At 45.0% G+C, this 26,457-nt stretch overlaps 1 protein-coding gene across 2 annotated transcripts in view; it reads right to left on the reverse strand.

The window, feature by feature from the left end:
* Window positions 1-23,398, reverse strand: part of LOC132830635 (zinc transporter ZIP9-like) — a 77,703-nt gene extending 54,305 nt beyond the window's left edge. For both annotated transcript variants that reach the window (XM_060848486.1, XM_060848485.1), the window contains exon 1: window positions 23,182-23,398. In XM_060848486.1, the coding sequence (XP_060704469.1) occupies window positions 23,182-23,277 (96 nt within the window). In that variant the 5' untranslated portion in view covers window positions 23,278-23,398. The remainder of the gene's footprint in view (window positions 1-23,181) is intronic.
* Between the last annotated feature and the right edge of the window lie 3,059 nt (window positions 23,399-26,457).

Raw genomic sequence — 26,457 nt, forward strand, 5'->3', positions numbered from 1 at the left:
ACTGTACCCACTTGTAATGCAGACTGACGGACCACAACCCAATATTAATGTGTCCCACTGTATTACTGACTGACAGACCACAACCCAATGTTACTGTACCCCACTGTATTGCAGTGACAGACCACAACCCAATGTTACTGTGCCTCACTGGATTACAGAGTGACAGACCACAAGCCAATATTACTGTGCCTCACTGTTTTACTGACTGACAGCCCACAAATGCAATATTACTGTGTCTGACTGTATTACAGTCTGACAGACCACAAGCCCATATTACTGTACCCCACTGTATTACAGACTGACAGAACACAACCCAATATTACTGTGCCCCATTGTATTACAGACTGACAGTCCACAACCCAATATTACTGTGCCCCATAGTATTACAGACTAAGAGACCACAGACAAATATTACTCTACCCCACTGTATTACAGACTGACAGACCACAAACCCAATATTACTGTTCCCCACTGCATTACAGACTGACAGACCACAACCCAATATTACTGTACACCACAGTATTACAGAGTGACAGACCACAACCCAATATTACTGTGCCCCACTGTATTACAGACTAACAGACCACAACCAAATATTACTCTACCCCACTGTATTACAGACTGACAGACCACAACCAAATTTTACTGTACACCACTGTATTACAGACTGACAGACGAAAAACCAAATATTACTGTACCCCACTGTATTACAGTAACAGACCACAACCCAATATTACTGTACCCCACTGTATTACAGTAACAGACCACAACCCAATATTACTGTGCCCCACTGCATTACAGACTGACAGACCACAACCCAATATTACTGTGCCCCACTGTATTACAGACTGACAGACCACAACCCAATATTACTGTACCCAGCTGTATTACAGTGACAGACCACAACCCAATATTACTGTGCCCCACTGCATTACAGACTGACAGACCACAACCCAATATTACTGTGCCCCTCTGTATTACTGACTGACAGACCACAACCCAATGTTACTGTACCCCAATGTATTACAGTGACAGACCACAACCCAATATTACTGTACCTCACTGTATTACAGACTGACAGACCACAACCCAATATTACTGTACCCCACTGTATTACAGACTGACAGACCACAACCCAATATTACTGTGCCCCTCTGTATTACTGACTGACAGACCACAACCAAATATTACTGTGCCCCACTATATTACAGACTGACAGACCACAACCCAATGTTACTGTACCCCACTGTCTTACCGTGACCGACCACAACCCAATATTACTGTACCCCACTGTATTACAAACTGACAGACCAAACCCAATATTACTGTACCCACTGTATTACAGACAGACAGAGCAACAACACAATATCACTGTACCCACTTGTAATGCAGACTGACGGACCACAACCCAATATTAATGTGTCCCACTGTATTACTGACTGACAGACCACAACCCAATGTTACTGTACCCCACTGTATTGCAGTGACAGACCACAACCCAATGTTACTGTGCCTCACTGGATTACAGAGTGACAGACCACAAGCCAATATTACTGTGCCTCACTGTTTTACTGACTGACAGCCCACAAATGCAATATTACTGTGTCTGACTGTATTACAGTCTGACAGACCACAAGCCCATATTACTGTACCTCACAGTATTACAGACTGACAGAACACAACCCAATATTACTGTGCCCCATTGTATTACAGACTGACAGTCCACAACCCAATATTACTGTGCCCCATAGTATTACAGACTAAGAGACCACAACCAAATATTACTCTACCCCACTGTATTACAGACTGACAGACCACAAACCCAATATTACTGTTCCCCACTGCATTACAGACTGACAGACCACAACCCAATATTACTGTACACCACAGTATTACAGAGTGACAGACCACATCCCAATATTACTGTGTCTCACTGTATTACAGACTGACAGCCCACAAACCCAATATTACTGTGCCTCACTGTATTACAGACTAACAGACCACAACCAAATATTACTGTACCCCACTGTATTACAGACTGACAGACCACAAACCCAATATTACTGTACCCCACTGCATTACAGACTGACAGACCACAACCCAATATTACTGTACACCACAGTATTACAGAGTGACAGACCACAACCCAATATTACTGTGTCTCACTGTATTACAGACTGACAGCCCACAAACCCAATATTACTGTGCCCCACTGTATTACAGACTAACAGACCACAACCAAATATTACTGTACCCCACTGTATTACAGACTGACAGACCACAACCAAATTTTACTGTACACCACTGTATTACTGACGGACAGACCACAACCCAATGTTACTGTACCCCACTGTATTACAGATTGACAGACCACAACCCAATATTACTGTGCCTCACTGTATTACAGTGACAGAACCAAACCCAATATTACTGTGCCCCGCTGTATTACAGACTGACAGCCCACAAACCCAATATTACTGTATCCCACTCTATTACAGACTGACAGACCACAACCCAATATTACTGTACCCCACTGTATTACAAACTTACAGACCAAACCCAATATTACTGTACCCACTGTATTACAGACAGACAGAGCAACAACACAATATCACTGTACCCTCTTGTAATGCAGACTGACGGACCACAAGCCCATATTACTGTACCCCACTGCATTACAGACTGACAGACCACAACCCAATGTTACTGTGTCTCACAGTATTACAGATTGACAGACCACAACCCAATATTACTGTGCCCCACTGTATTACAGTGACAGACCACAACCCAATATTAATGTGTCCCACTGTATTACTGACTGACATACCACAACCCAATATTACTGTGTCTCACAGTATTACAGATTGTCAGACCACAACCCAATATTACTGTGCCCCAATGTATTACAGTGACAGACCACAACCCAATATTAATGTGTCCCACTGTATTACTGACTGACAGACCACAACCCAATGTTACTGTACCCCACTGTATTGCAGTGACAGACCACAACCCAATGTTACTGTGCCTCACAGTATTACAGACTGACAGACCACAACCAAAAATTACTCTACCCTACTGTATTACAGACTAAGAGACCACAAACCCAATATTACTGTACCCCACTGCATTACAGACTGACAGACCACAACCCAATATTACTGTACACCACAGTATTACAGAGTGACAGACCACATCCCAATATTACTGTGTCTCACTGTATTACAGACTGACAGCCCACAAACCCAATATTACTGTGCCTCACTGTATCACAGACTAACAGACCACAACCAAATATTACTGTACCCCACTGTATTACAGACTGACAGACCACAACCAAATATTACTCTACCCCACTGTATTACAGACTGACCGACCACAAACCCAATATTACTGTACCCCACTGCATTACAGACTGACAGACCACAACCCAATATTACTGTACACCACAGTATTACAGAGTGACAGACCCCAACCCAATATTACTGTGCCTCACTGTTTTACAGACTGACAGCCCACAAATGCAATATTACTGTGTCTCACTGTATTACAGACTGACAGACCACAACCCAATATTACTGTACCCCACTGTATTACAGACTGACAGACCACAACCCAATATTACTGTGCCTCACTGTATTACACTGACAGAACCAAACCCAATATTACTGTGCCCCGCTGTATTACAGACTGACAGCCCACAAACCCAATATTACTGTATCCCACTCTATTACAGACTGACAGACCACAACCCAATATTACTGTACCCCACTGTATTACACACTGACAGACCAAACCCAATATTACTGTACCACACTTTATTAAAGACTGACAGACCACAACCCAATATTACTGTGCCCCACTGTATTACAGACTGACAGAGCACAACCCAATATTACTGTACCACACTGTATTAAAGACTGACAGTCCACAACCCAATATTATAGTACCCCACTTTATTACAGTGACAGAACACAAACCAATATTACCGGACCCCACTGCTGTACAGTGACACACCACTACCCAATATCATTGTGCCCCACTGTATTACCGTGACCGACCACAACCCAATATTACTGTACCCCACTGTATTACAAACTGACAGACCAAACCCAATATTACTGTACCCACTGTATTACAGACAGACAGAGCAACAACACAATATCACTGTACCCTCTTGTAATGCAGACTGACGGACCACAACCCAATACTAATGTGTCCCACTGTATTACTGACTGACAGACCACAACCCAATGTTACTGTACCCCACTGTATTGCAGTGACAGACCACAACCCAATGTTACTGTGCCTCACTGGATTACAGAGTGACAGAACACAACCCAATATTACTGTGCCCCATTGTATTACAGACTGACAGTTCACAACCCAATATTACTGTGCCCCATAGTATTACAGACTAAGAGACCACAACCAAATATTACTTTACCCCACTGTATTACAGACTGACAGACCACAAACCCAATATTACTGTTCCCCACTGCATTACAGACTGACAGACCACAACCCAATATTACTGTACACCACAGTATTACAGAGTGACAGACCACATCCCAATATTACTGTGTCTCACTGTATTACAGACTGACAGCCCACAAACCCAATATTACTGTGCCTCACTGTATTACAGACTAACAGACCACAACCAAATATTACTGTACCCCACTGTATTACAGACTGACAGACCACAACCAAATATTACTCTACCCCACTGTATTACAGACTGACAGACCACAAACCCAATATTACTGTACACCACAGTATTACAGAGTGACAGACCACAAACCCAATATTACTGTGCCCCACTGTATTACAGACTAACAGACCACAACCAAATATTACTGTACCCCACTGTATTACAGACTGACAGACCACAACCAAATTTTACTGTACACCACTGTATTACTGACGGACAGACCACAACCCAATGTTACTGTACCCCACTGTATTACAGATTGACAGACCACAACCCAATATTACTGTGCCTCACTGTATTACACTGACAGAACCAAACCCAATATTACTGTGCCCCGCTGTATTACAGACTGACAGCCCACAAATGCAATATTACTGTGTCTCACTGTATTACAGACTGACAGACCACAACCCAATATTACTGTACCCCACTGTATTACAGACTGACAGACCACAACCCAATATTACTGTGCCTCACTGTATTACAGTGACAGAACCAAACCCAATATTACTGTGCCCCGCTGTATTACAGACTGACAGCCCACAAACCCAATATTACTGTATCCCACTCTATTACAGACTGACAGACCACAACCCAATATTACTGTACCCCACTGTATTACAAACTTACAGACCAAACCCAATATTACTGTACCCACTGTATTACAGACAGACAGAGCAACAACACAATATCACTGTACCCTCTTGTAATGCAGACTGACGGACCACAACCCAATATTAATGTGTCCCACTGTATTACTGACTGACAGACCACAACCCAATGTTACTGTACCCCACTGTATTGCAGTGACAGACCACAACCCAATGTTACTGTGCCTCACAGTATTACAGACTGACAGACCACAAGCCCATATTACTGTACCCCACTGTATTACAGACTGACAGAACACAACCCAATATTACTGTGCCTCATAGTATTACAGACTAAGAGACCACAACCAAAAATTTCTCTACCCCACTGTATTACAGACTAAGAGACCACAAACCCAATATTACTGTACCCCACTGCATTACAGACTGACAGACCACAACCCAATATTACTGTACACCACAGTATTACAGAGTGACAGACCACATCCCAATATTACTGTGTCTCACTGTATTACAGACTGACAGCCCACAAATCCAATATTACTGTGCCTCACTGTATTACAGACTAACAGACCACAACCAAATATTACTGTACCCCACTGTATTACAGACTGACAGACGACAACCAAATATTACTCTACCCCACTGTATTACAGACTGACAGACCACAAACCCAATATTACTGTACCCCACTGCATTACAGACTGACAGACCACAACCCAATATTACTGTACACCACAGTATTACAGAGTGACAGACCACAACCCAATATTACTGTGCCTCGCTGTTTTACAGACTGACAGACCACAAACCCAATATTACTGTACCCCACTGCATTACAGACTGACAGACCACAACCCAATATTACTGTACACCACAGTATTACAGAGTGACAGACCACAACCCAATATTACTGTGTCTCACTGTATTACAGACTGACAGACCACAACCCAATATTACTGTACCCCACTGTATTACAGACTGACAGACCACAACCCAATATTACTGTGCCTCACTGTATTACACTGACAGAACCAAACCCAATATTACTGTGCCCCGCTGTATTACAGACTGACAGCCCACAAACCCAATATTACTGTATCCCACTCTATTACAGACTGACAGACCACAACCCAATATTACTGTACCCCACTGTATTACAAACTGACAGACCAAACCCAATATTACTGTACCACACTTTATTAAAGACTGACAGACCACAACCCAATATTACTGTGCCCCACTGTATTATAGACTGACAGAGCACAACCCAATATTACTGTACCACACTGTATTAAAGACTGACAGACCACAACCCAATATTATAGTACCCCACTTTATTACAGTGACAGAACACAAACCAATATTACCGGACCCCACTGCTGTACAGTGACACACCACAACCCAATATCATTGTGCCCCACTGTATTACAGTGACAGGCCACAACCATATTTTACTGTACACCACTGTATTACTGATGGACAGACCACAACCCAATGTTACTGTACCCCACTGTATTACAGACTGACAGACCACAACCCAATATTACTGTGCCTCACTGTATTACAGTGACAGAACCAAACCCAATATTACTGTGCCCCGCTGTATTACAGACTGACAGCCCACAAACCCAATATTACTGTATCCCACTCTATTACAGACTGACAGACCACAACCCAATATTACTGTACCCCACTGTATTACAAACTGACAGACCAAACCCAATATTACTGTACCCACTGTATTACAGACAGACAGAGCAACAACACAATATCACTGCACCCTCTTGTAATGCAGACTGACGGACCACAACCCAATATTAATGTGTCCCACTGTATTACAGACTGACAGACCACAACCCAATATTACTGTACCCCACTGTATTACAGACTGACAGACCACAACCCAATATTACTGTGCCTCACTGTATTACAGTGACAGCCCACAAACCCAATATTACTGTATCCCACTCTATTACAGACTGACAGACCACAACCCAATATTACTGTACCACACTTTATTAAAGACTGACAGACCACAACCCAATATTACTGTGCCCCACTGTATTACAGACTGACAGAGCACAACCCAATATTACTGTACCACACTGTATTAAAGACTGACAGACCACAACCCAATATTATAGTACCCCACGTTATTACAGTGACAGAACACAAACCAATATTACCGGACCCCACTGCTGTACAGTGACACACCACAACCCAATATCATTGTGCCCCACTGTATTACAGTGACAGGCCACAACCCAATATCACTGTACCCCACTGTATTACAAACTGATAGACCACAACCCACTATTACTGTGCCCCACTGTATTACAGACTGACAGACCACAACCCAATATTATAGTACCCCACTTTATTACAGTAACAGAACACAAACCAATATTACCGGACCCCACTGCTATACAGTGACACACCACAACCCAATATCATTGTGCCCCACTGTATTACAGTGACAGGCCACAACCCAATATTACGGTACCCCACTGTATTACAAACTGACAGACCACAACCCAATATTACTGGACCCCACTGTGTTACAGACTGACAGAGCACACCCCAATATTACTGTGCCCCAATGTATTACAGTGACAGAACACAACCCAATATTACTGTACCCCACTGTATTACAAACTCACAGACCACAACCCACTATTACTGTATTACAGACTGACAGAGCACGTAAACGTCGAATTCTCTATTCCTGAGATGCTGCCTGGCCTGCTGTGCTTTGACCAGCAACACATTTGCAGCTGTGATCTCCAGCATCTGCAGACCTCATTTTTTACTCCAATATTACGGTACCCCACTTTATTACAGTGACAGACCACAACCCAATATTACTGTACCTCACTGTATTACAGACTGACAGACCACAATCCAATATTACTGTACCCCACTGTATTACAGAGTGAGAGACCACAACCCAATATTACTGTGCCCCACTGCATTACAGTGACAGACCACAACCCAATATTACTGAGCCTGACTGTATTACAGTGACAGACAACAACCCAATATTACTATGCCCACTGTATTACAGTGACAGACAACAACCCAATATTACTGTGCCCCACTGTATAACAGACTGACAGACCACAACCCAATATTACTGTGCCCCACTGTATTACAGACTGACAGACCATAGCCCTATATTACTGTAATCGACTGTATTAGACTGACAGACCACAACACAATATTACTGCACCCTACTATATTACAGTGACAGACCACAACCCAATATTTCTGCACCCCACTGTATTACAAACTGACAGACCACAACCCAATATTACTGTACCCACCTGTATTACAGACTGACAGAGCACAGGGCGGCACGGTGGCACAGTGGAGGGCGGCACGGTGGCACAGTGGTTAGCACTGCTGCCTCACAGCGCCTGTAGACCTGGGTTCAATTCCCGACTCAGGCGACTGACTGTGTGGAGTTTGCACGTTCTCCCCGTGTCTGCGTGGGTTTCCACCAGGTGCTCCGGTTTCCTCCCACAGTCACAAAGATGTGCGGGTCAGGTGAATTGGCCAAGCTAAATTGCCCGTAGTGATAGGTAAGGGGTAAATGTAGGGGTAAGGGTGGGTTGCACTTCGGCGGGTCGGTGTGGACTTGTTGGGCCGAAGGGCCTGTTTCCACACTGTAAGTCTAAGTCTAAGTCTAAGTCTAAGTCTAAGAACCCAATATTACTGTACCACACTGTATTAAAGACAGGCAGACAACAACCCAAGATTACTGTGCCCCACTGTATTACAGACTGACAGACCACAACCAAATATTACTCTACCCCACTGTATTACAGAGTGACAGACCACAACCCAATGTTACTATACCCCACTGTATTACAGACTGACAGACCACAACCCAATATTACTGTGCCTCACTGTATTACAGTGACAGAACCAAACCCAATATTACTGTGCCCCGCTGTATTACAGACTGACAGCCCACAAACCCAATATTACTGTATCCCACTCTATTACAGACTGACAGACCACAACCCAATATTACTGTACCCCACTGTATTACAAACTTACAGACCAAACCCAATATTACTGTACCCACTGTATTACACACAGACAGAGCAACAACACAATATCACTGTACCCTCTTGTAATGCAGACTGACGGACCACAACCCAATATTAATGTGTCCCACTGTATTACTGACTGACAGACCACAACCCAATGTTACTGTATCCCACGGTATTGCAGTGACAGACCACAACCCAATGTTACTGTGCCTCACAGTATTACAGACTGACAGACCACAAGCCCATATTACTGTACCCCACTGTATTACAGACTGACAGAACACAACTCAATATTACTGTGCCTCATAGTATTACAGACTAAGAGACCACAACCAAAAATTACTCTACCCCACTGTATTACAGACTGACAGACCACAAACCCAATATTACTGTACCCCACTGCATTACAGACTGACAGACCACAACCCAATATTACTGTACACCACAGTATTACAGAGTGACAGACCACATCCCAATATTACTGTGTCTCACTATATTACAGACTGACAGCCCACAAACCCAATATTACTGTGCCCCACTGTATTACAGACTAACAGACCACAACCAAATATTACTGTACCCCACTGTATTACAGACTGACAGACCACAACCAAATATTACTCTACCCCACTGTATTACAGAGTGACAGACCACAACCCAATATTACTGTGTCTCACTTTATTACAGACTGACAGCCCACAAACCCAATATTACTGTGTCTCACTGTATTACAGACTGACAGACCACAACCAGGTAAATAGTGCTGTGAGGAAGGCATATGGTGTACTGGGCTTTATTGGCAGAGGAATTGAGTTCCGGAGTCCTGAGGTCATGTTGCAGTTGTATAAGACTCTGGTGAGGCCTCATCTGGAGTATTGTGTGCAGTTTTGGTCGCCATACTATAGGAAGGATGTGGAAGCTTTAGAACGAGTGCAGAGGAGGTTTACCAGGATGTTGCCTGGAATGGTAGGAAAATCTTATGAGGAAAGGCTGAGGCACTTGGGGCTGTTCTCATTGGAGAAGAGAAGGTTTAGGGGAGATCTGATAGAAGTGTATAAGATGATTAGGGGTTTAGATAGGGTAGATACTAGGAACCTTTTACCGCTAATGGAGTCAGGTGTTACTAGGGGACATAGCTTTAAATTAAGGGGTGGTAGGTATAGGACAGATGTTAGGGGTAGATTCTTCACACAGCGGGTTGTGAGTTCATGGAATGCCCTGCCCGTATCAGTGGTGAACTCTCCTTCTTTATGGTCATTTAAGCGGGCATTGGATAGGCATTTGGAAGTTATTGGGCTAGTATAGGTTAGGTAGGATTCGGTCGGCGCAACATCGAGGGCCGAAGGGCCTGTACTGCGCTGTATCCTTCTATGTTCTATGTTCTATGTAACCCAATATTACTATACCCCACTGTATTACAGACTGACAGACCACAACCCAATATTACTGTGCCTCACTGTATTACAGTGACAGAACCACACCCAATATTACTGTATCCCACTCTATTACACACTGACAGACCACAACCCAATATTACTGTACCCCACTGTATTAAAGACTGACAGACCACAACCCAATGTTACTGTGCCCCACTGTATTACAGACTGACAGAGCACAACCCAATATTACTGTACCACACTGTATTAAAGACTGACAGACAACAACCCAATATTACTGTGCCCCACTGTATTACAGACTGACAGAGCATAACCCAATATTACTGTACCACACTGTATTAAAGACTGACAGACCACAACCCAATATTATAGTACCCCACTTTATTAGAGTGACAGAACACAAACCAATATTACCGGACCCCACTGCTATACAGTGACACACCACAACCCAATATCATTGTGCCCCACTGTATTACAGTGACAGGCCACAACCCAATATTACTGTACCCCACTGTATTGCAGACTGACAGACCACAACCCAATATTATAGTACCCCACTTTATTACAGTGACAGAACACAAACCAATATTACTGGACCCCACTGCTATACAGTGACACACCACAACCCAATATCATTGTGCCCCACTGTATTACAGTGACAGGCCACAACCCAATATCACTGTACCCCACTGTATTACAAACTGATAGACCACAACCCACTATTACTGTGCCCCACTGTATTACAGACTGACAGAGCGCACCCCAATATTACTGTGCCCCAATGTATTACAGTGACAGAACACAACCCAATATTACTGTGCCCCACTGTATTACAGACTGACAGACCACAACCCAATATTACGGTACCCCACTTTATTACAGTGACAGACCACAACCCAATATTACTGTACCTCACTGTATTACAGACTGACAGACCACAATCCAATATTACTGTGCCCCACTGTATTACAAACTGACAGACCACAACCCACTATTACTGTATTACAGATGACAGAGCACACCCCAATATTACTGTGCCCCAATGTATTACAGTGACAGAACACAACCCAATATTACTGTGCCCCACTGTATTACAGACTGACAGACCACAACCCAATATTACGGTACCCCACTTTATTACAGTGACAGACCACAACCCAATATTACTGTACCTCACTGTATTACAGACTGACAGACCACAATCCAATATTACTGTGCCCCACTGTATTACAGTAACAGACCACAACCCAATAATAATGTACCCCACTGTATTACAGAGTGAGAGACCACAACCCAATATTACTGTGCCCCACTGTATAACAAACTGACAGACCACTACCCAATATTACTGTGCCCCACTGTATTACAGACTGACAGACCATAGCCCTATATTACTGTACCCGACTGTATTAGACTGACCGACCACAACCCAATATTACTCTGCCCTACTATATTACAGTGACAGACCACAACCCAATATTACTGCACCCCACTGTATTACAAACTGACAGAGCACACCCCAATATTACTGTGCCCCAATGTATTACAGTGACAGAACACAACCCAATATTACTGTACCTCACTGTATTACAGACGGACAGACCACAATCTAATATTACTGTGCCCCACCGTATTACAGACAGACAGACATCACCTAATACTACAGTGCCCCACTGTTTTACACACTGACAGACCACAACCCAAAATTACTGTGCCCCACTCTATTGCAGACTGACAGACCACAACCCAATATTACTGCACCCCAGTGTATTACAGTGACAGAGCACAACCCAATATTACTGTACCTCACTGTATTACAGACGGACAGACCACAATCCAATATTACTGTGCCCCACTGTATTACCGACTGACAGAACACAACCCAATATTACTATGTCCTACTGTATTACAGACTGACGGACCACAACCCAATATTACTCTGCCCTACTATATTACAGTGACAGACCACAACACAATATTACTGCTCCCCACTGTATTACAAACTGACAGAGCACACCCCAATATTACTGTGCCCCAATGTATTACAGTGACAGACCACAACCCAATATTACTGTGCCCCACTGTATTACAGATTGACAGACCATAGCCCTATATTACTGTACCTGACTGTATTAGACTGACAGACCACAACACAATATTACTGCGCCCTACTATATTACAGTGACAGACCACAACCCAATATTACGGCGCCCCACTGTATCACAAACTGACAGACCACAATCCAATATTACTGTACCCCACTGTATTACAGACTGACCGACCACAACCCAATATTACTCTGCCCTACTATATTACAGTGACAGACCACAACCCAATTTTACTGCGCCCCACTGTATTACAAACTGACAGAGCACACCCCAATATTACTGTGCCCCAATGTATTACGTGACAAAACACAACCCAATATTACTGTACCTCACTGTATTACAGACTGACAGACCACAATCCAATATTACTGTACCCCACTGTATTACAGACTGACAGAACACAACCCAATATCACTGTGTCCTACTGTATTACAGACTGACGGACCACAACCCAATATTACTCCGCCCTACTATATTACAGTGACAGACCACAACCCAATATTACTGTACCCCACTGTATTACAAACTGACAGAGCACACCCCAATATTACTGTGCCCCAATGTATTACAGACTGACAGAGCACAACCCAATATTACTTTGCCCCACAGCATTACAGACTGACAGACCACAACCTAATATTACTCTGCCCTACTATATTACAGTGACAGACCACAACCCAATATTACTGCGCCCCACTGTATTACAAACTGACAGAGCACACCCCAATATTACTGTGCCCCAATGTATTACAGTGACAGAACACAACCCAATATTACTGTGCCACACTATATTACAGACTGACAGACCACAACCTAATATTACTGTGCCCCACTGTATTACAGATTGACAGACCATAGCCCTATATTACTGTACCTGACTGTATTAGACTGACAGACCACAACACAATATTACTGCGCCCTACTATATTACAGTGACAGACCACAACCCAATATTACTGCGCCCCACTGTATTACAAACTGACAGACCACAACCCAATATTACTGTATCCCACTGTATTACAGACTGACAGACCACAACCCAATTTTACTGTACACCACTGTATTATAGTGACAGACGACAACCCAATATTACTGTGCCCCAGTGTATTATAGTGAGAGACCACAACCCAATATTACTGTACACCACTGTATTACAGACTGACAGACCACAACCCAACATTACGGTACCCCACTGTATTACAGACTAACAGAGCACAACCCAATATTACTGTGCCCCAATGTATTACAGTGACAGAACACAACCCAATATTACTGTGCCACACTGTATTACAGACTGACAGACCACAACCCAATATTACTGTGCCCCACTGTATTACAGACTAACAGACCATAGCCCTATACTACTGTAACCGACTGTATTAGACTGACAGACCACAACACAATATTACTGCGCCCTACTATATTACAGTGACAGACCACAACCCAATATTACTGCACCCCACTGTATTACAGACTGACAGACCACAACCCAATTTTACTGTACACCACTGTATTACAGACTGACAGGCTACAACCCAATATTACGGTACCCCACTCTATTGCAGACTGACAGACCACAACCCAATATTACTGCACCCCAGTGTATTACAGTGACAGACCACAACCCAATATTACTGTACCTCACTGTATTACAGACGGACAGACCACAATCCAATATTACTGTGCCCCACTGTATTACAAACTGACAGAACACAACCCAATATTACTGTGTCCTACTGTATTACAGACTGACCGACCACAACCCAATATTACTGTGCCCCAATGTATTACAGTGACAGACCACAACCCAATATTACTGTGCCCCACTGTATTACAGATTGACAGACCATAGCCCTATATTACTGTACCTGACTGTATTAGACTGACAGACCACAACACAATATTACTGCGCCCTACTATATTACAGTGACAGACCACAACCCAATATTACGGCGCCCCACTGTATCACAAACTGACAGAGCACACCCCAATATTACTGTACCCCAATGTATTACAGACTGACCGACCACAACCCAATATTACTCTGCCCTACTATATTACAGTGACAGACCACAACCCAATTTTACTGCGCCCCACTGTATTACAAACTGACAGAGCACACCCCAATATTACTGTGCCCCAATGTATTACGTGACAGAACACAACCCAATATTACTGTACCTCACTGTATTACAGACGGACAGACCACAATCCAATATTACTGTACCCCACTGTATTACAGACTGACAGAACACAACCCAATATTACTGTGTCCTACTGTATTACAGATTGACAGACCATAGCCCTATATTACTGTACCTGACTGTATTAGACTGACAGACCACAACACAATATTACTGCGCCCTACTATATTACAGTGACAGACCACAACCCAATATTACGGCGCCCCACTGTATCACAAACTGACAGAGCATACCCCAATATTACTGTACCCCAATGTATTACAGACTGACCGACCACAACCCAATATTACTCTGCCCTACTATATTACAGTGACAGACCACAACCCAATTTTACTGCGCCCCACTGTATTACAAACTAACAGAGCACACCCCAATATTACTGTGCCCCAATGTATTACGTGACAGAACACAACCCAATATTACTGTACCTCACTGTATTACAGACGGACAGACCACAATCCAATATTACTGTACCCCACTGTATTACAGACTGACAGAACACAACCCAATATTACTGTGTCCTACTGTATTACAGACTGACGGACCACAACCCAATATTACTCCGCCCTACTATATTACAGTGACAGACCACAACCAAATATTACTGCACCCCACTGTATTACAAACTGACAGAGCACACCCCAATATTACTGTGCCCCAATGTATTACAGTGACAGAACACAACCCAATATTACTGTGCCACACTATATTACAGACTGACAGACCACAACCTAATATTACTGTGCCCCACTGTATTACAGATTGACAGACCATAGCCCTATATTACTGTACCTGACTGTATTAGACTGACAGACCACAACACAATATTACTGCGCCCTACTATATTACTGTGACAGACCACAACCCAATATTACTGCGCCCCACTGTATTACAAACTGACAGACCACAACCCAATATTACTGTACCCCACTGTATTACAGACTGACAGACCACAACCCAATTTTACTGTACACCACTGTATTATAGTGACAGACGACAACCCAATATTACTGTGCCCCAGTGTATTATACTGAGATACCACAACCCAATATTACTGTACACCACTGTATTACAGACTGACAGACCACAACCCAATATTACGGTACCCCACTGTATTACAGACTGACAGAGCACAACCCAATATTACTGTGCCCCAATGTATTACAGTGACAGAACACAACCCAATATTACTGTGCCACACTGTATTACAGACTGACAGACCATAGCCCTATACTACTGTACCCGACTGTATTAGACTGACAGACCACAACACAATATTACTGCGCCCTACTATATTACAGTGACAGACCACAACCCAATATTACTGCGCCCCACTGTATTACAGACTGACAGACCACAACCCAATTTTCCTGTACACCACTATATTACAGACTGACAGGCTACAACCCAATATTACGGTACCCCACTGTATTACAGACTGACAGACCACAACCCAATATTACTGTGTCCCCTGTCTTACAGTAACAGACCACAACCCAAGATTACTGTGCCCCACTCTTCCAGAGTGATAGACTACAGCCCAGAATTACGGTACCCCACTGTTACACAGTGATAGACTACAACCCAAGATTGCTGTACCCCACTGTATTACAGTGACTGACCACAACCCAATATTACTGTACCCCGCTGTTACAGAGTGAAAGACCACAACCCAATATTACTGTAGCTCACTGTATTACAGTGACAGATGACAACCCAATAATATTATACCCTAATGTATTACAGACTGACAGATCACAACCCAATATACTCTACCCCACTGTATTATACAGTAAAATACCAGTATCTCTGCGATGTGCAGTGATGGACCAGGTCCCAATAGCTCAGTATTGTCCATGCTGATCATGTTAACGTTTGCCTGCATTTGTCCCATATCCATCCAGACCTTTCCCATTCATCTCCGCATCCAAATGTGTTTTTAATGTTGTACCTGTTCCCACAGCTGCAAATGTGTTGCTGGTCAAAGCACAGCAGGCCAGGCAGCATCTCAGGAATAGAGAATTCGACGTTTCGAGCATAAGCCCTTCATCAGGAATAAGAGAGAGAGCCAAGCAGGCTAAGATAAAAGGTAGGGAGGAGGGACTAGGGGGAGGGGCGATGGAGGTGGGATAGGTGGATGGAGGTCAAGGTGAGGGTGATAGGCCGGAGTGGGGTGGGGGTGGCGAGGTCAGGAAGAGGATTGCAGGTTAGGAGGGCGGTGCTGAGTTGAGGGAACCGACTGAGACAAGGTGGGGGGAGGGGAAATGAGGAAACTGGAGAAATCTGAGTTCATCCCTTGTGGTTGGAGGGTTCCCAGGCGGAAGATGAGGCGCTCCTCCTCCAGCCGTCGTGTTGTTGTGTTCTGCCGGTGGAGGAGTCCAAGGACCTGCATGTCCTTGGTGGAGTGGGAGGGAGAGTTAAAGTGTTGAGCCACGGGGTGATTGGGTTGGTTGGTTCGGGCGGCCCGGAGGTGTTCTCTGAAGCGTTCCGCAAGTAAGCGGCCTGTCTCACCAATATAGAGGAGGCCACATCGGGTGCAGCGGATGCAATAGATGATGTGTGTGTGGAGGTACAAGTGAACTTGTGGCGGATATGGAAGGATCCCTTGGGGCCTTGGAGGGAAGTGAGTGTGGAGGTGTGGGCGCAAGTTTTACATTTCCTGCGGTTGCAGGGGAAGGTTACATTTCCTGCGGTTGCAGGGGAAGGTTTACATTTCCTGCGGTTGCAGGGGAAGGTTTACATTTCCTGCGGTTGCAGGGGAAGGTTACTCCACCACTTCCTCAGGACGCTCACTCCCCACCTGAGCCGCTCTCTGTGGAGAAAGGCTGCCCTTGTATCTTGCTGAAAACCTTCTCCTCTCACCTTCAAAATACACTCCAAATTTTGAAATCTCCCAACTGCCATCCACCTTAGTAATACCCATCAGGTCACCCCTCATTCTCCTCAATCTCACCTTACTTTTATATCCCAAACCCTCCATTCCCAGCAACATCCTGGTCAATCCTGTCTGAACCCTCTCGTGTTTAATAATATCCTTCCTATAACAGGGCAACCAGAGCTGCACTCCAGAAAAGGCCTCACTAATGTCCTGTACCATCTCAACATGACGTTCCCAACACCCACACTCAATGCTCTGAATAATAAAGACAAGTGTACTAAACACCTTCTTAACCACCCTGTCTACCTCTTGGAGTTATAGGGATCTATGGAAACAGACCCTTCGGTCCAACCCGTCCTTGCCGACCAGATATCCCAACCCCATCTAGTCCCAACTGCCAGCACCCGGCCCATATCCCTCCAAACCCTTCCTATTCATATACCCATCCAAATGCCTCTTAAATGTTGCAATTGTACCAGCCTCCACCACTTCCTCTGGCAGCTCATTCCATACACGCACCACCCTCTGTGTGAAAAAGTTGCCCCTTAGGTCTCTTTTATATCTTTCCCCTCTCACCATAAACCTATGCCCTCTAGTTTTGGACACCCCGACCCCAGGGAAAATACTGTCCGTGCCCCTCATAATTTTGTAAACCTCTATAAGGTCATCCTTCAGCCTCCAAAGCTCCAGGGAAAACAGCCCCAGCCTGTTCAGCCTCTCCCTGTAGCTCAGATCCTCCAACCCTGGCAACATCCTTGTAAATCTTTTCTGAACCCTTTCAAGTTTCACAACATCTTTCCGATAGGAAGGAGACCAGAATTGCACACAATATTCCAACAGTGGCCTGACCAATGTCCTGTACAGCCGCAACATGACCTCCCAACTCCTGTCTCAATACTCTTGACCAATAAAGGAAAGCATACCAAACACCTTCTTCACTATCCTATCTACCTGTGACTCCACTTTCAAGGGGCTATGAACCTGCATTCCAAGGTGTCTTTGTTCAGCAACACTCCCTAGGACCTTACCATTAAGTGTATAAGTACTGCTAAGATTTGCTTTCCCAAAATGCAGCACTTCATATTTATCTGAATTAAACTCCATTTGCCACTTCTCAGCCCATTGGCCCATCTGGTCCAGATCCTGCTGTAATCTGAGGTAACCCTTTTTGCTGTCCATTACTCCTCCAATTTTGGTGTCATCTGCTCGCATCCAAATCATTTACATAAATGACAAAAAGTAGAGGGCCCAGCACCGATCCTTGTGGCACTCCACTGGTCACAGGCCTCCAGTCTGAAAAACAACCCTCCACCACCACCCTCTGTCTTCTACCTTTGAGCCAGTTCTGTATCCAAATGGCTAGTTCTCCCTGTATTCCGTGAGATCTAACCTTGCTCACGGTCTCCCATGGGGAACCTTGTCAAACGCCTTACTGAAGTCCGTATAGATCACATCTACTGCTCTGCCCTCATCAATCCTCTTTGTTATGTCCTCAAAACAATCAATCAAGTTTGTGAGACATGATTTCCCACGCACAAAGTGATGTTGACTATCCCTAATCAGTCCTTACCTTTCCAAAAACATGTACATCCTGTCCCTCAGGATTCCCTCCAACAACTTGCCCACCACTGAGGTCAGGCTCACCGGTCTACAGTTCCCTGGCTTGTCTTTACCGCCCTTCTTAAACAATGGCACCATATTAGCCAACCTCCAGTCTTCCGACACCTCACCTGTGACTATTGATGATACAAATATCTCAGCAAGAGGCCCAGCAATCACTTCTCTAGCTTCCCACAGAGTTCTCGGGTACACCTGATCAGGTCCTGGGGATTTATCCACCTTTAACCGTTTCAAGACATCCAGCACTTCCTCCTCTGTAATCTGGACATTTTGCAAGATGTCACCATCTATTTCCCTACAGTCTATATCTTCCATATCCTTTTCCACAATAAATACTAATTCAAAATACTCATTTAGTATACCCCCCATTTTCTGTGGCTCCACACAAAGGCTGCCTTACTGATCTTTGATGGGCCCTATTCTCTCCCTAGTTACCCTTTTGTCCTTAATGTATTTGTAAAATCCCTTTGGATTCTCCTTAATTCTGTTTGCCAAAGCTATCCCATGTCCTCTTTTTGCCTTCCTGATATCCCTCTTAAGTATACTCCTACTACCTTTATACTCTTCTAAGGATTCACTCGATCTATCCTGTCTATACCTGACATATGCTTCCTTCTTTTTCTTAACCAAACCCTCAATTTCTTTCGTCATCCAGCATTCCCTATACCTACCAGCCTTCCCTTTCACCCTGACAGGAATATACTTTCTCTGGATTCTTGTTATCTCATTTCTGAAGGCTTCCCATTTTCCAGCTGTCCCTTTACCTGCGAACATCTGCCTCCAATCAGCTTTCGAACGTTCTTGCCTAATACCGTCAAAATTGGCCTTTCTCCAATTTAGAACTTCAACTTTTAGATCTGGTCTATCCTTTTCCATCATTATCTTAAATCTAATAGAATTATGGTCGCTGGCCCCAAAGCACTCCCCCACTGACACCTCAGTCACCTGCCCTGCCTTATTTCCCAAGAGTAGGTCAAGTTTTGCACCTTCTCTAGTAGGTACATACACATACTGAATCAGCAAATTGTCCTGTACACACTTAACGAATTCCTCTCCATCTAAACCTTTAACACTATGGCAGTCCCAGTCTATGTTTGGAAAGTTAAAATCCTCTACCATAACCACCCTATTATTCTTACAGATAGCTGAGATCTCCTTACAAAGTTTGTTTCTCAGTTTCCCTCCGAATATTGGGGGGTCTATAATACAATCCCAATAAGGTGATCATCCCTTTCTTATTCCTCAGTTCCACCCAAATAACTTCCCTGGATGTATTTCCGGGAATATCCTCCCACAGCACAGCTGTAATGTTATCCCTTATCAAAAATGCCACTCCCCCTCCTCTCCTGCCCCCTTTCTATCCTTCCTGTAGCATTTGTATCCTGGAACATTAAGCTGCCAGTCCTGCCCATCCCTGAGCCATGTTTCTGTAATTGCCATGATATCCCAGTCCCATGTTCCTAACCATGCCCTGAGTTCATCTGCCTTCCCTGTTAGGCCCCTTGCATTGAAATAAATGCAGTTTAATTTATTAGTCCTACCCTGTCCCTGCCTGCCCTGACTGTTTGATTCACTTCTGTTCTCAACTGTACCAGTCTCAGATTGATCTCTTTCCTCACTATCTAGTGACACAACTTTGAAAGAATTATGTCCCTGGGTCTGTCTGGTGTACATAACTACCCAGGGCCCGACCATTAACTGTATGAATCCTGTACTGGGTTGTTTTCCCCAAAATGCAATTCCTTAGATTTATCCAAATTAAACTCCATCTGCCACTCCTCAGCCCATTGACCCAATTGATCGCTGTCTCTCTGTTATCTTCACTGTCCCCCATTTCCCCAATTCTGGAGTCACCTGCAAACTTACTAACCATACCTCCTATATTCTCATCCAAATCATTCATCTAAATGACAAACAAAAGTGGACCCAGCTCTGATCCCTGAGGAACACCGCTGGTCACAGACCTCCAGTCTGAAAAACATCCCTCCTCCAGCACTCCCTGTCTCCTGCCATGAAGCCAATTTTGTATCTAATTGGCAAGTTCACCCTGAATCCCTTGGGATCTAACTTTACTCATTAGCCTACCCTGGGGAACCTTATCAAAGGCTTTACTAACGCCTAAGTAAACAAAGCATATGGACAAGCATATGGAGGTTATTGGGCTAGTGTAGGTTAGGAAGGCTTCTGTCGGCGCAACATCGAGGGCCGAAGGGCTTGTACTGCGCTGTATTTTTCTATGTTCTATGTTCTAAAGCCTACTGCTCTATCTTCAATAATCTTTTCAGTCACTTCTTCAAAAATCTTAGTCAAGTTTGTGAGACACAATTTCCCTCAGACAAAGCCACGCTGGCTCTTCCTATTCAGTCCTCACCTCTCCAAATGTATGTAAATCCTAACGCTCAGACTCCCCTCCAACAGCTTCCCCACCACCGATATCAGACTCACAGGTCTGCAGTGCCCAGGCTTCACCTTAAATAAAGGTCCAACATTTGCCACCCTCCAGTTCTCTGGCATCTCACCCATGGCTGTAGGTTGTACAAGTATCTCTGCTCGAGGTCTTCCCTAATTATATCTTCCCTAACTTCCCACAAAGTCCGGGGATACACTTGATCAGGTCTGAGAGATTTTGCCATCTTTATAGAGGGACAGAGTAGGACACAATCCGACTGTTTCGCAACGTTATACAGCGACTGTCCAGAACACAAAATGACTGTACCCCACGACATACAGTGACACACCAGGCACAACACTGTTGTACTCTAGATGAGTGTGTGGTGATGGAAAAGCACAGCAGGTCAGGCAGCATCCGAGGAGCAGGAGACTCGACTTTTGCCTGAAACGTCGATTCTCCTGCTGTGCTTTTCCAGCACCACTCTAATCTTGACCCTGACCTCCAGCATCTGCAGTCCTCACTTTCTCCTGCAACACTGCTGTTCCTCAATATTACACAGTGACAGACCAGGACACAATATTACTGTATCCCAGTGTTATACAGACAGATCCTGTACCCACCAGTTCCATGCCCCAGTGTTATGCCCGCAGACTTGTGCCCACTGGTATTTTCCCCAGTGTCAAAGAACAGGAGACCTTTCTCCCAGGTTTTGCACTGTTACAGGACGTATGGATCTGATGCTCTGCTGGTGTCTTGCTGCATTGAATTGACCCTGAAATACACTGGGCTGGGAACAATGTTGGGAGATTGATCACTTGTAGATTCACAATGAGATTGGGGCAGTATCAGGCCAACTGCTGTCTGGAAAGCAACACAAGGAGGGAGGTGTGTGAGCTGAGGGAGAGCTGGGTCATCTTACCCGGATTATCCACTCCCAAAAGTCAAGCTTCCCTTTAGTATCCCAAACAGCGAAGTGAAAATAAATATGATCCACTTCAACGGTGAAGTTACAGCCTTCAATGTGGCTGACTGCGTTTTATTAACGGGAGTGTAATTACAATCTCCAGCTAATTGAGAAAGAAACATAACTGCGCTCAATTACAGGGAGGGGAGCAATAAACGGAGCCTTTTTATAGCAGGACTTTGACACAAGCTCCTGTCCCTGTAACACACAATGAAGGAACAGAGTCTGTTACCTGGGGCAGTCTGATGGTTAAAGGGATCATTCCCAGGAGCAGGCAGCCCCCGAACATCGCCAGAGACAGCAGGATGATAGTGATCGCTCCATCCATCGCCTCTCGGTCTCTCTGCACTCAGCAGGCGGCCGCAAACTCGCCCTCAGCTCCCATCGCCTCCACCTCCGGCTCCGCCAAACTTTCAATGAAACTTTTCCCAAACTTTCAGCCCATCCACGTCGCCTCACCGCGGAATGTTGCAAAATACCGCCACCTGCTGGGAGAGAGGGGAACTGCAAGGGGGGGCGCCGCCCGCTGGGAGAGAGGGGAACTGCAAGGGGGGGCGCCGCCCGCTGGGAGAGAGGGGAACTGCAAGGGGGCGCCACCCGCTGGGAGAGAGGGGAACTGCAAGGGGAGCGCCGCCCGCTGGGAGAGAGGGGAACTGCAAGGGGAGCACCCCCGTTTGGGGAGAGGGGAGCGTCACCCGCTGGGAGAGAGGGGAACTGCAAGGGGAGCGCCACCCGCTGGGAGAGAGGGGAACTGCAAAGGGAGCGCCACCCACTGGGAGAGAGGGGAACTGCAAGGGGAGCGCCGCCCGCTGGGAGAGAGGGGAACTGCTAGGGGAGCACCCCCGTTGGGGGAGAGGGGAACTGCAAGGCGGGCGCCACCCGCTGGGAGAGAGGGGAACTGCAAGGGAGGCGCCACCCGCTGGGAGAGAGGGGAACTGCAAGGGGGCGCCACCCGGTGGGAGAGAGGGGAACTGCAAGGGGAGCGCCACCCGGTGGGAGAGAGGGGAACTGCAAGGAGGGCGCCCCCCGTTGGGGGAGAGGGGAACTGCAAGGCGGGCGCCACCCGCTGGGAGAGAGGGGAACTGCAAGGGAAGCGCCACCCGCTGGGAGAGAGGGGAACTGCAGGGGGTCACAGCGCTCCCAGTGGGGAAGAGGGGAACTGCAGGGGGTCGGAGCGCCCCCTGGTGGTTGAACCTTCAGGAAGCTGCGGAGTTACACATCCCAGTTTGTTCCTGAGTAATCCTGAAGGATCTTATAGAGGTTTAAAAATCATGAGGGGCATGGATAGGATTTTCCCTGGATCGGGGAGTCCAGAACTAGCGGGGCATAGGTTTAGGGTGAGAGGGGAAAGATATAAAAGGGACCTAAGGGGCAACGTTTTCACACAGAGGGTGGTACGTGTATGGAATGAGCTGCCAGAGGAAGTGGTGGAGGCTGGTACAATTGCAACATTTAAGAGGCATCTGGATGGGTATATGAATAGGAAGGGTTTGGAGGGATATGGGCCGGGTGCTGGCAGGTGGGACTAGATTGGGTTGGGATATCTGGTCAGCATGTACAGGTTGGACCGAAGGGTCTGTTTCCATGCTGTACATCTCTATACAAATACTGCCTTGACACTGGAGGTCAGGTCCTGTGTTGTTTATTACCCTGTATTTGTTTGTTATGTTGTACGTTGTACTAATTGTGTATTATCCTGTATATGACTGTACTTTATTATCCAGTGGTTATATAGTTCTGCATTCGTGCATTGTTCATTTTATGTGAATTTTACTGTTTGTTCATTATTCAATATATTCGAACATAGAACATAAAACAGTACACCTGATGGTTCAATTGCACCCTCCCCCCTCCCAAGAATTGCTTTGTGCCATGTGGTTTTCTTTACTGTCAGGTATATTGGGTTACACTTTTTATCGGGACAATCGCGAGCTGGTCGGAAGGGGGGGTCCGGTGTACTGTGACAAGACCATTATACCAAGTACCATCCCCAAGGCCATCCCCATAGGACTTAAGATGTATCTTAGAGCTACGGTACTGTCTCTGATTATCTACATCCCCACAATTTACTAAGCTGCATGCATCAGTGTCTATTACTTGTGGATTATCAGACTCAGGAACCGTTAATAATACATATGAAAATGATATTTGACAAAATCCTAATACTAAGAGGGCTAGCATCATGACTCTAAGCATTCCCAGTACTCTAAACATCATGCTGAAACACAAAACGACTTAATATAAAATCCTACAGAAATAATCCCGCACTCGTGTCGCCACTGTGTAATCAGTTACTCAAAGTCTCTTTAGCCTGAGTTTCAGCGGGTCTTGTGTTGATTCGGCTGTCCAGACTTCTTCCTCAACTGGAGATTCCACTGGCCCTTTGATCCGAGTGTAGTGAGTCCAGCCTTTCTCCCCCGTCCTTATCGCTGTTTCGGTCAAAAGAGCCTGGTACGGCCCTTCCCAGTCCGGCTGCAATTTAGTCTCTGTCCATGATTTTACTCAGACCCAATCTCCCAGCTGGATGGGATGAACAGAGGGGCAGAGTCTATGCCAATAAACGCTGTTTCCTGAGGAAAGACAGAGAGGAGGACAAACCCAGTATATACTTCTTTAAGAACAAATCTTGAGTTTCTGGGATCGGCAGTGGCCAGAGATAGGAACTTCCCGAGGAGCTGGGACAGTAGGTATTAGGGAATAAACCACCACTTCCTGTGGCTTCAGGGCTGCTTCTTTCGTTATCTCATCAGGCAGTAATGTAGCTTTCCAGTCTTTAATTAACAACGAATTAATGCAGTCATGTTTTAAATTAACCAGGAATCAATATTCATGAGGCTGCATGAAGGGATCCTGTCAATTAATATTGATTCAGGCTAACACAATCGATTAATTATAAATGTTAATTATTAATTATATATTATATAATTCTAAAAATCATTATCTGTAATTCAGGATGGAAACGCAACAAATGACCAAAACATTTTTAAAACGGTAACTGTGCAGTTCTGTTTGTTTACCCGTCCCTTGTGCTTTCTCACTCTGTTTGTGTAATTGTTATGCTTGAACACATTCATTTTTAAGAACCTCAACAGATTCCATCGCACCATTTGCAGTTAATTCAGTCCCAGTTTGGTGGCAGTATTTTGTCATGAGCACAAAACTGATTCTTCGTGCCTCTCATCACAAAACTGTCGCCATAGTCGAATTAACTCTTTCGTTCCCACTGCCTTGGGCTTAAACGTTAAGGATGACCTTACTGCCCCTGTATCGACGAGGAAAGCTACATCCTCTTTGTAAGGTCCCACCTTTAAATTTATCAAGGGTTCCTGGTGGGTCCCTGGGGGCAGGTACGCCTGACACCTCTATTTTCATCAAGGTTCATAAATGGCACTGCCTTTACTTCCTTTTTCAAATCTGGACACTCTCTCTTAAAGTGACCCGTCCTTTCACAGTAATAACATCCCGCCTGTGGGGATTCCCACTTCGATCCTTGTTCGTCTCCAGCAGA

The sequence above is a fragment of the Hemiscyllium ocellatum genome, chromosome 3 (assembly GCF_020745735.1).
Source record: "Hemiscyllium ocellatum isolate sHemOce1 chromosome 3, sHemOce1.pat.X.cur, whole genome shotgun sequence".
Taxonomy (NCBI): domain Eukaryota; kingdom Metazoa; phylum Chordata; class Chondrichthyes; order Orectolobiformes; family Hemiscylliidae; genus Hemiscyllium; species Hemiscyllium ocellatum.